At 38.1% G+C, this 12,782-nt stretch overlaps 1 protein-coding gene across 1 annotated transcript in view; it reads left to right on the forward strand.

Annotated features, from left to right (window-relative positions):
• Positions 1-10,013, forward strand: part of WDR36 (WD repeat domain 36) — a 29,188-nt gene extending 19,175 nt beyond the window's left edge. Inside the window, exons 17-23 of the mRNA XM_066339959.1 lie at positions 781-888; positions 1,844-1,941; positions 3,067-3,209; positions 3,556-3,672; positions 3,901-3,982; positions 6,533-6,720; positions 8,064-10,013. Of these exons, the coding sequence (XP_066196056.1) occupies positions 781-888; positions 1,844-1,941; positions 3,067-3,209; positions 3,556-3,672; positions 3,901-3,982; positions 6,533-6,720; positions 8,064-8,213 (886 nt within the window). The 3' untranslated portion in view covers positions 8,214-10,013. The remainder of the gene's footprint in view (positions 1-780; positions 889-1,843; positions 1,942-3,066; positions 3,210-3,555; positions 3,673-3,900; positions 3,983-6,532; positions 6,721-8,063) is intronic.
• Positions 10,014-12,782: the final 2,769 nt, after the last annotated feature.

Genomic DNA, 12,782 nt, shown 5'->3' on the forward strand with positions numbered 1-12,782 from the left:
GTATTTACACTCTTCATTTGTTCTTTTTGTTTCTCTTGGTGAACTAGTTGTCAAATTGAACTTACTTAAAATTTGAAGTAACTGAAATTTGCTTTTCAGCAAGTAACAAGCAATGCTGTCACCCTGGGCTTGAGTGGAAATCTGCTAAAGAGTGCATCATCCAGAACTTAAATGTCTCATTGTTAAAATAGTTGCATAATAACATGTTATTATAATGTTAGAATAGTTGCATCTTATCTTTTTTTTTACATAGTATTTTTTCAACTTTCTGCAATCATGAAAAAAATGATCAAGGAATGGTTTATCAGACTGAAGATGTGGTAATGCCGAAACTGTTGCAGATAATCAAACTTTACATTGTACAATTCATACTTTATTTTAGAAACATTAGGTGCTAGTATTAGCCAAGTGTATGTGAAGTATGCTGAGAGGGAACTGTCAGTCTGAGCAGCTGGGGCTGACTGGAAGTACAGAATTTGTGGCCAGTAAAAGGTTTGTCTTAGGCATAAGGAGTTGAATGGTTTATCACATATTCTCTAGGGTGTGGATGTCTAAGGACATACCAGCTTTATCTGATTTTAGAGCATTTTGTTTAGACAAGGGGTTTGTTGCACAGTGCTGTTCACTTGCTGTGTTTATATAATGTATTTGGATATTTCTACTGCTCTGGTTTGTGTCCATACTTTTAGTGGTCTGTTTGCATTCAGCTGTGATTCAGATGTGTGCAGATAAAACAAGTTTATCTTGCTGATAATTTCTCTGTTGTGTCTTTCTCCATAGTCTCATAGATTGTTTTTTGGTAGACTCTGCAGCTGTGAGCCTTACTATGTCCCCTACAGGAGATTTTCTGGCTTCAGCACATGTGGACGATCTTGGAATTTATTTGTGGTGAGTATGTAATCTATTTCTACACAGAATTTAGTTTCCTTCTGACACAGCTTTAAAGCAAATGACTCTTCAGGTCTAGTACTGAAGTAACACAGTGTTAAAATGGCTTGTGTCTTTCTCCGATTCAGTTGACAGATTATTTCAGGTTATATGTATAGCCTGTAGTTTTGCCTAAGGAGTGTTTGGTTGTTAGGCCTTCCTGTGGTTAAGTAAAAGTGCTTCCTTGTGAATCACAACAGATGTTTTTACCTAGCCCTAGTATATATTGACAAAAGAAGCAATTTGCCAGATTGTTTGTGTTCACGTTTCAAACCTGAAGAAAATTTGCTAAGAGTATTATCCTAAAATCCTGTGAAAGCAGGATGAATCATTTATGTTTGCATAATGTGTTCAGCCTGGAGAAGGCTCTGGGGAGACCTTAGAGCCCTTCCAGTGCCTAAAGGGGCTCCAGGAGAGCTGGGAAGGGGCTTTGGACAAAGGCTTGGAGTGACAGGAAATGGGGGAATGGCTTCAAACTGAAGAAAGTAGGTTTAGAGTACACGTTGGAAAGAAATTGTGAGGGTGGTGGAACACTGACACAGGTAAGTATTTTATTTTGGCCATCAGGACCAGGGCAGTTATTGCCCCTGTCCTGAGCACTGGTGAGGTCACACTTCAAATTCTGTGTTTAGTTCTGGGCCCCTCACTTCAAAAAGGATATTGAGGTCTGCAGCCTATTATTATTATGTTCGTGGCAATAATACTTGAACATAACATTTATATTTCAGATGTTCTGGTGAGTCTATTGCTGCCCTTCTTTTCCTGCTTATCTGGTAGATGAAGAGAGCTAATCTTGGATAGAGCCTGGTGAATTGCCATACTGAAGCAGTATTAGGCTGTGGTATAAATTATGTCTGAAGTACTTGTTCCCATTCATCTGTGGATGGCTTTTAAAATGCCTGTCTTAATTTTTCAGGTCAAACCGTTCTTTGTATTCGCTTGTGTCATTACGGCCCCTTCCTGCAGATTATGAACCATCTTTGGTGACACTCCCCAGCACCTGCCCTATGCAAGGTAATCCTCAGATGAAAGTGTATGTTGTTTTTCCCTTGCAGTTTGTTGCCCTGCTTGTTTGCCATAGATTCATTGTGATTGTCTTGTTGCCAAGAGAATTGGGTTCAGCTGACCTGGCATGTGCCTGTGCCCAGTGAAAGAAAGGCTTAAGTGGATTTTTTTGCTAAATTAATAGAAGTGATTGTGCTTCAGAAGTCCTCTAGATGGAGATCTTGTCTGCCCAAGTTTGGAGTGCCAGCATTTGCATCTCCGTTTGGAGGAGAAGCACACCTAGCTATTGGCCACTAGAACATCATGATGATGGTGGCTGCTTTAGCAGCCTTGCTTTACATACTTAAGTTAGGGAGATGGGAATTCATCCCAGAACTTTGAATGTTTTTGTCCTGATTCTGGCTGAAAGTATTAACCCACTTTGTGTCTTCAGCAAATGTAAAGTTCCAGTTAAGATGCTAAGGGCTCTTAATGGGTTATATTCCTTTCTTGTTTCAGGCTTGTCTATTAGATTCATTGTTTTAGCAAAGTAATATTTTACAAAAAGAAGGGAAAGTAGACAGGTTGTTCAAGACCACACAGGAAATCAAGAGAAAATCGTGTGACTGACATTTTAACTTTTCCTGTGGGGTGTTGTGTTTTAATATTGAGATCTTCTTCATCTTTATGTGCCCCTTCAGTCATACCTATGAAGAGGTTGTGATAATGTAGTGAATATGGTGCCAGGATTTAAAGGCAAGGATTTCACAGCTTTAGAACTTAGAACTAAAATTACTGTTTATATATTTATACAGTTAGAACAATTAATTACTGCCAAAATTTTGTTTTCTTTAGTAGTTCTATAAACTGCTTTTATATAACTTCAGTCAAAGTAGAGAGATCTTACCAGTCTTTAAAATTTTGGTTATTTAATTGTGCATCTTAGCTATAATATTTTAAAACTATTTAGTATTTCACAAGGCTAATACTGATTGTTTCTGTAGCTTTTCAGCTCTGTGTTATGTTAGCACCTATGTCTGTAACTAATATGCATTTGTTATTCAAAAATTGCAAAATAAACAAAAATGTTTGGCTTGATTTTTTAAAAAATGAATTGGAGTATTAATGTTCATAGAAGATATTTGTTTCTGCAAGATATGGATGTGTCAGGAGATGAAGATGCATGTGATGAAATGATAGAATATGTCTCACCTGAGCAACTGGGAGAACAGCTGGTGACCCTTTCCTTGTTACCAGAATCAAGGTGGAAAAATCTCATCAATCTTGATATTATCAAGGTACTAAAACTGTGCAGAAAATAGCATACATCCACATATTTGCCGTATTTCTATGAAATGCATTACCTATTCATGAAACTTGTTCCTACTTTTAAGGTATTTTTCAAGATTTTGCAGTAGAAGTCTATGTGGTGTTTTTCAGAGTTGCTGGGATTTGGGAGAGGGGCTGTTTTTCTGCTGAATAGTAGCTTCATAATTAGTGGTGAAAACTTCTAGTTCTATATTTACTTTTCAAGTACTCTTTAGAGTTTTCACAGTATTTAAAAAATGAAACTGTACAAACAAAATATTCCCACATGCTCTTACTATGATAATAATGATTTTAATTCAAATATCTAATTAACAGAAAAAAAATAAACCAAGAGAGCCACCAAAAGTTCCGAAGTCAGCGCCTTTCTTCATCCCAACACTTCCTGGTCTTATACCCCGATACATTCTACCAGAGGAGGAAAATGATAGACAGGTAAAAACAAGAATCATTGTAATTGTGTTTATGTGTAGTGTGTTTTAAAAGAATGCTCAAATGCTTTTTAGTGTTAGGTAAATCGCTAGACTTTAAAGTACCAGTTTTAACTCACTATATTATTGCTTTATTTCTCAGTCTTACTGTCTCAGTAGAAATATAATATAATTGAATTGTAAAAATATGTTTGCATATTCATGGACACACTGCTATGCTTTTGTGGTCTAGTCGAAGGTGGTAAACCTTGGGGTGCTGGCACAGAAATCTGATTTCTACATTCATCTTGAAGAAGCCCTGAGCACCAACGAATGTAAGTTAACAAAGTATTTCACTAAGAATGTTGATGCTGCTTTTATTTTGTGATTCTTATGTATGTGATTTCTAATGTCAGAATTGTAACAGACATGGAAAGAAAATATGCATAGTGTAGTATAGAAGACAGACGCAGCAAGGTACTCACAGTGGTTGCCTGGCAGGCTGCCCCACTCCCTGGCCAGCAAACTCCAGCTGCCTGCAGCTATGGCCAGCAGGAACCGGTGGCTACGAGCGGCATCCCGGCGAGCGGGGCTCAGCCAGGCAGGCAGGGCTGTCGTGCCCAGGGGCACGGGGCCCCGGGCTGTGACTGAAGTGTGGTTCTCTGTACGCTGGGCGCTGGCTCGATGCATCAACTGGCAACCGCCAGTCGCCTTCGTTCATCGCGACTTTCTGGCTTCTCCACCAATGTGGATTACAATGCCGCCATTTTGGGGCAAGAAGCATGTCCACCGCTTGCTTGTGGTGTGGGAATTTTGCGCCAAAGGGACCAGTCGGATATGGGTTTTGGTGACGCTGAGGGTTTGGAGGAATTAGCTTCTGAAGCTGAAAAATGTTTAACTTTCACACAGCTTTCTTTAATGGCCACCATTATTGTCCCCCATGTGGCAAGATGCTCATAAGCTTCAGCATCACCATCCCAAAAAGTCTCTCCCCTACTGTTTGCCAGGCTTCTACTTGAAGAGGGCCATTAAAGGAAAAATCTTTAATGTGATTGAACACCTAGTCTAGCAGGGTGCTTATCAGTTTCACATCAGCAACATTAATAGTCTGCTGATGTAGGAGCTGCCATTCTTGGTCCAAGCTCCTCCTTTGTTCCAGGGATATTGCTGGAATATCCCACATTGCTCCCACTGCTCCCACTGGTTTACCGACGTTCTAGATGGGGTGCGCACACTTGAATTCCTTGAGTTCTTTCCCAAACTCTTCCAATCCTTCTCTGGATTCTCTTCTTGGCTGATTCCTTGACTCAGTGGAAATTGCTACCAGAGTGGTACAAACCCTGTGCCACCTTTATAGGTCCCAATTCAGGCCAGTCATTTGTAGCAATGGGGAACAAAAAGACATGGACCCCCACAATGTAGTCCTCTTGGGAATTCTTCTGCTTAAATTCTCTTGAGATGACCAGCTTACTCAAGTGCACTAAAAATGGAGATTGCGCAGATCTTTACTATCTGTTGCAAACAGGTGTGTTTTTATGCCTTATTTTTAATATTTCAGTTGACAATGTTCTATTTAAGGTGCCTCAGAGCCACTCAGAAGAGGTGAATGTTTAAAAATCTTGTGGAGGCTGGGCTGAGCCAGGGAGCAAGTGCACTCTGATGCACTGTGGTAATGGACCTGCCTCAGGCCACCTCTGCTGTAAGGCAGGTATGCTCCAGAGTCTGTGTTACAGCCACGAACCTGGGAGCCTCATGATCCTGGCTGGGCAGGCTGCTGATGGGGAACATGGCTCTTTGCTTGCTAGATTGCAGCCATCTCTTGTAAAGTTGACTGGACCATGCAAATTAAAAGAATCATGCTGGAAACCATCCTGGTTAACTGTTGGGATGGATGCGGAATTTCACATCTCAGGTCAGGACTGTGGAATGTAGACTGAGCTGCAACCTTTTCCATGTTATGTGTGTATCAACTTCACAATGTGTTCCATGGTTTGTTTATGTAATGTCTTAAAAAAAGATATTTAATGCATCTGTTTAGTACTGTTAAAATCATTTATATTTAAAACTAGCTAAAGATTTTTGTAAGAATCAAATACTGATTTATACCACCTGAGGAATATTAACCAATTCCTAATACCATTAGCTACCATGAAATTGGTCTTCTTAGCAAAATAAATATTAATCAGATAAATTCTAAAAATCTTATAGCTATCAGTTGCATTTGCAGCCAAACATATTTTTGCTGCTTCATTTTTAAAACAAATGGATGGAATCCTCATAGATCATCAGGTAGGATGGTAGAAATCCTGAGAGGGAACAATTATGAAGAGGAAGAAAGTTTGTAAATTGCATGTATTTCTGCCATGGAGAAGCATCCTTCAACATACGTCATTAATTTAACAAAACTACTAATTTTGTTAGATGCACCAGAAGATCTCTAGTTTTTTTTAATGTCATCTAGAGAGAAGAGGCCTGGTAAAAGTAGTGCTCTCTGTCTTTCAGAGTATATTCACAGTTAATGATTCAAAATCTCGAGTATGTACACTATTTCTGCCAAGAGGTATGAAATGACAATGTTGTGTGGTTAATTAGAAATTTTGTTATACTTAAAAGACAGAAGAGGGAAAAAAGTGAAACAAACACCAAGATGTTACTTGTGTTTTTCAATTACAAATAAAGTGCATCCGTACTTCTAGTATGTGATGGGACAGTAAATTAAAGACAGGGAGACATTTTGTTGAAAATAAAAAAGTAAGGAAACAGTAAAATATTAAAATTAATAGTCACTGCTTAATAATTACAGAATAAACCTGTCTTATGAAGGATCTATTAGGTTCTATTTTGCAGATGTCACTTATAACGTGTCCCTCAATGTTCTCACACAGATAAAGCTCCACTTGACTTACTGAAAAGTTTAGGACCATCTAATATTGAGTTAGAACTACGGGGTTTGGCCCCTGAAGGTGGTGGCTCAATCGAGGTGATGCTGAGCTTTCTGAGAATGATTGGGGTGATGCTGAACAAGAAGTACAACTTTGAACTCATTCAGGCGTACTTGGCACTATTTTTAAAGGTAACAATTTTCTTGTAAAATTTATGTTAGTCCTATTTAAAGTAATGATTATGCAGTAAAAAGTTATGAAGTGTCTGCTCAAATTGTCTGAAGGCATTTTGAGATGGTTTTAAAATGTCTAACTTAAATGTATTCGATGATTTGGCAACTCATTTGGCACTGATTTGGCAGTCAAGAAATCTTGCAAAACAAAAGATGTTGTGAAGTGGCCCCTGCCAGACAGATTTTGTTCTAGTACTCCTTAGAATTTGTTTTATTTTTTTGTAACATGCCTAACTTCTTAGTGGTTGTTAATTGTTAAACTAAGTTATACTATGTCTTAACTAAGCAAAGAATTTAATACACAACGGTTGGGAAGTAAATTAGGCATTTTGATGGATTTATCTCTAGACATTGCAAGCCTGACCTACCTTCCATGTCAGTGGGCTGCCTTTCTTATGTTATCTGTTGAGTATCACAGAGCAATGAAATAATTCCACAGTGTGTGTAAGTTCAAAAGTCACTCTACATGGTAAAAGGCATGGTAACAGTTGCTCTTAGAGACAAAGTGTTTTGGCAGAAGATTGAAACCCTTGGTAGGTACAAGTGCTTAAGATACTCTGATTTACGGAATCATGTGAAAACACTTAATAACAGTTTACTTGGAAAACATTGTTACAAACATTCAGATACCTGTAATACCAGGGTATCCGCAGCTTCTCTGGGTAACCTGTTCCAGTGCCTCACCACATTCACAGTAAAGAATTTTGTCTAATATCCAGAATGAACCTACTATTTTTCAGACTTTAGCTCAATATCAAGGCTCCTAGATTCAAATTGTAGCTTGGAAAATAAATATTCCATCCAGTAAGTAATAATTAAGTAAAGTAATAATTGCTGCAAGATCAGAAGGTTTATCTTCCTTCTGCTTTAACAAGGTTGCCGTTTGTCACATCACTATCACTGTAGTGTGTCCTGGCATCATTCTTCTTGATGTATGCAACATGGATAATTAAAATAATAATCCTGGTTGACCTTAGCACCTGTCTAGCCTTTCTAGCCTAAAGAGGAATTTGTGATGCAGGTCAGAAAGTGGAGAAATTTATTTATCCTCTAGGGAAGTGTGTGATGAGAATAGATTGAGCCGTCTTGCCAGAAGATGATCTAGCAGATTTAGGACATTGCTGCCTTATCCCATCTAGTACAAGAAAAATGGCTCGTAAATACTAAAAAGGAGACAGTGTAAAATAGAAGAAATTTCCAAACATTTTCTGAAAGCAAAGTATTGGAATTTAATGGGGAAAACAGTATTTTAATTTTTTTTGTCTGTATTTGTTTCACTAACTGCTTGTTTTCATTTTCAGTTACATATTAAGATTCTCTCATCGGAGCCAAAACTCTTGGAAGAATTATCCAAATTGTCAATGCAACTTGAGGAAACTTGGATTCATTTGCAGGCTCTCTTCAATCAGAGTCTGTGTGTTTTAACATACATGAAAAGCGCTTTGCTGTAAAATCCTTCAGAGTTTTGTCTACATAAAATTTCCCTCAGAGTAATAGTACAATTTATTACCAAAAATACTGGATTCCAAAAATCATACTGGGTCTTGGAATTGTAGAATCATTAAGGTTGGAAAAGACCTCCAGGACCATCAAGTCCAGCCTTCTGCTGGATACCACTCTGTCCACTAAGCCGTATCACTAAGTGCCAGACTATCTATTTTTGTGAATGAAATCTCTGCTTTTCCAGGGGTGGTGATTCCACCATCCTGTTCCAGTTCTTCTTCTGGTGCTGTATTTTGCACATCTACATATGGCAGAGTTTTAGAACATGCATAACTGCCTATTTTTGTTCACTTCAGCTGGAGAAAAAATTACTAAATGCAGCTGAAAGTGTTTGTTTTGTTCGTCCCTGCTGTCAATGCACAGACATTTGGATTCAAGGCCCAGAGCAACCTGCCCTAGTGGAAGGTACCTCTGCCCATGGCAGGGTGTTGAAAGTAGATGATCTTTAAAGTTCCTTCCAACCCAAGCCATTCAATGATTCTCTGATTCCATGACTACATAAAATGTAGTTCACAATGAAGAAATTACATGTGGGGAAAAAAAAAGAGGTGTGAATGTAACTTCCATGCAGGAGACCAAAAACTGTATTTTTCTTAATAAAGTCATTGTTGATGCAAAAATAAAGCAAAAAATCTGAATTGTTAACACTTTATTAACGTTATTTTAAAGCAAATTAATTTAAATATTGTGTTCCTCTGCAATTAGAGCACTTTTCTTACCGTGTTTGTAAAAATCAGTTATCTTACCACTTTTGCAGACATCTGTTTCTGAATGCAAAGATTTCCCGTGGCACTAAAAGTGGTTGAATTTCAAAAAAAACCTAAAAACCCAAGCATCAAACTAAAAAAACAAAAAGAAACTTTTGGGAGGCCCAGTTTCATACGAAAATTGTTTCTTTTCTTAAAGAGGAAAGATTACTGGCAAAAAAAGCTTTGTTTGGAGGAATTCTAATTAAATCAGATGGGGGTTTTTTACAATTTATATTTAGGTTTCAAACCATAAGGTTTGGGTGTTGTTTTGTGTTTGGGTGTTGAGTGTTTGTGACCTCATGAGTGAAATTATTTTGGATTTTGCTGTTTGAGTACTTCCTTCCAGCAGGGGAATCTCCTGAAGGAGATTTGCTCTATTTTAGAGAGGCCTTCGCTCTATTTTACATGCTCAAGCTATGTACACAGAACAGAGTAAATAATAGAAATATATGCAATTTCAATGAGTAAACTTGAAAGGTGATTCATTGCACTTGACAGAAGATTGAAGCAACAGTGTGGGTCAACTTGTTTTTTTTTAAATGCCATCACACTCTAGAACCCCTTTTAGTCATGTGACTAGAACAAATTATCTGCAAACATAGACTCACAACAATAGAAGGGCTTGGGTTGAAAGGGATCTTAAAGATCATCCACTTCTACCCTCCTGCCATGGCCAGGAATACCTTTCACTAGACCAGGTTGCTCAGGGCCCCTTCCAACCTGACTGGATACTTCCAGGGATGGGGCATTCACAGCTTTTCTTGGTAACCTGTCATGGTGTCTCACCACTGTCACAGGAAAACATTTCCTGTTTATATCCAGTCTGAACCTACTATCATTGAGTCTAAAGCCATCATGTACACACAAGGTTTTTTACAAAGTCTGCTACTGAGATTTACAAAAATCCTTTGTACCACAGAATTTTTTGTTTCTGGTGATATGATTCTTGACAACCCATTGCTCCCAGTTTATTGGATTGATTGAAGTTGTCCCAAATCCGTTAAATGTCAGTGTAACATATAATGAGCCTCTCATGAGGCTTGTGGATGTTACTGTAACTCCTTTAGAAGATCTTACAGAATAATTTTCTGAATAAAGACAAAATGCTCAAAGGTTAATGAGGCAGTATTTGCAGGCCTGCCTCAGTGGAAGAAGGAGGAGTAGATAAAGAGCTTTCATCTTGGATCAGAGGGAGGGTCTGTCAAGCCCACTATTCTGTCTGAAGGAAGGAAAGATGTAGTATAGCAACCTAGCCGTGTATAAAGTGATCTTTTATCAAGCATATCGCAGGACCTTTCAGCAGACAGCAATTGGTACTCTGTGACCCAGCTGTAGCTTGACAGTTGTGTTTAATGTTCTGTGATAGACCTTTTGTTCTCTGTGAGTTAATCTAATCTCTTTTAGAACCCATTTATCCTTCACAACATCCTGTAGTAATGGGGCCTACAATTTAATTAACGGGAATAATGTATTCCTGTTTATATCGTCCAGACCTGCTAATGTATGCCCCTCCCTGAATGTGAGAAATATCAGTTGTGCTCTAGTCTCCATGGTTCACAGACTTTTCCTCAGAGTAGTGCTGAAAGGATTTCTCCTCTTGAAGGACATACTTTGTTTTGCTGAGCGCACGTGTCTGCTTTTTCACTAACATACAATTACCCTTTCTGGGCACAGATGTTTAAATCTCTATGTGCAAGATTTGTCTACAAAACCTTTAAGGATTGTAGAGTAGGTGCCTTTTTCCTCTTCTTCCCATGGTCTGCTTGATGTAATCATAAGAAAAAACTCTGCCAAACAGGCTGTATTCTTAAAACACAAACATCAGGGTAATTTTTGTGAATAATGTATGTATGTATAGCACAGTTGACGTGATGATTACAGTCTGTATGACCTCATTAAATGAATTTAATGCAGTTTTTAACCTCATACATGTGTTTAAAGTCCACCTGGAACACTTCAATGACTATACTTCTTCGAGAGTATAGTATGTAGATGTGAGCGATATCTCACCTGTATTCTCGTCTTTTTCTCAACATTCCTACTCATCACTGCTATTTCAGGGGTGTTTTACTATTATTAGAGCTGTAGAGTCTTCCACCAGTAGTTCTGATTGCTTAGTGTTCTTGGTCTTTTATTTTGTCCTTTTTATCTCACATCAAAATGATGAACAACTTGCCACTAACAAAAAACTTCTTCTGAAATAAAAGGTAATTTCTTCCTGTTAGTGCATGAAAGTAGATAATTTCCCCTGCCATTTCCTGTATTACTCCTTCATCTGATATGTCAGGGACAGTTTTTTGTGATATTAGTAAAAAATTGTTGATGACACATGGTAACACTTATGAAAACTGGATTTGATAATTTGTGCTTTGTGTTGCCCATAAGAACTCACTTTAGCATGGGGCTTTTGTAATGGCATATGCAATAGGATGTTGAAAAAATTCTAAGTGGATGAAGGGATATAGTCATTAACTCTAGGTATTCTTCCAAGCAGGGCAGCTACTGGGGATTTTACCATTCTTACACAATGCCCAGCCCATGTTAATCTTAGCAAGCTCTGAGTAGCAGCTTGATGTTAAAATTCTCCATGTTATTGTGTGTCACAGCACTCCTTCCCACTTCTTCTCAAGCCTGTGCCTGCCTCTGTTCCTGCACTTCCTTTTCGCCATGATTTTCTCAGCTCTTTTGGTTCCTGATTCCTCTTAGCAATCCTGCACACTGCAGTCCTGTCAAGTTAGGTCACTGTACTTCTACTACTTTCTTTTGGCTGTGTTTTTTTCCAAACAGATTTGGTACTCACGGTTGTTTTAACTCTAAGCTTGGTAGTTGGACCTTGCTACCTGAATTTGCTACTGAGTGGGTTCAGACGCTGCAGAGTGAACTTTGCTCTTCTCTGAACCATAAGAAGCCTTCAGTCTTATTAGTCTTTGCTTTCCTTTTTCGTTCAAGTAAAAATAGAGGTGTTATGAGAAGATGCATGCAAACATGAAGAGGGAGTAAAAAGATGCCAATGTTTGTTTACATTGGCTACAATGTTCAGTAGCCACTGTAGACCTCTGACTGCAATCCTCCAACATTTTGTACATTTCAAATTTAGCTTTTACTTCAAGAAAAATGTTGGAAAGATCTCATAACTGTGCAAGTTGTCATACTGCAAGTGTTGTAGTCCTAGAATAAGGAAATTGGAAGATACTGATTTGCATTCTGTGAATTAGAAAATGCAGGGTATTTGTTGGCATATTTGAATTCTATTAGTGGGCTGTGTTGAAGAAGTTTACCACTGTTCAAGGATCACTGTTATGTAAGTAACAGATGGTTGGCTTCAGCTGATGTTTCCAGAGTATTATTGTATGTTAATCTTCCCAGCACATCACCATTTATATCTTAAGAACTATTTGTTTTATTAAAAATTATCTTTTAATAAAAAGAATGGACCTTTTTAGAAATGAAGAATCCAATCAGTGTCATATTTGATGCAAGTGCAAGGACCAGCATCATTTACTTTTTGTATGCAGTGTGTTAAGAGGACACCAAAATGCTGTCATTAAATGTCCTTAACCCCTGTGCTTTTCTTTTTGTGAAGCAGTGGCAAATTCAGGAAATCAAAATGAAAGATAAAATAACCAAGATTTTCCTGCCCTGGCTGTTATATCTTTTACTCTATGATTATGTGTTCCCCAGAGGTATTAAATGAATTCTCTGATGCTTGCTGTGTATCACAGAGCTTTGCTGTTTAGTAGCAGTCTCTGAAAAATTACTTACCTCCAC

The sequence above is a fragment of the Sylvia atricapilla genome, chromosome Z (genome assembly GCF_009819655.1).
Source record: "Sylvia atricapilla isolate bSylAtr1 chromosome Z, bSylAtr1.pri, whole genome shotgun sequence".
Lineage (NCBI taxonomy): Eukaryota > Metazoa > Chordata > Aves > Passeriformes > Sylviidae > Sylvia > Sylvia atricapilla.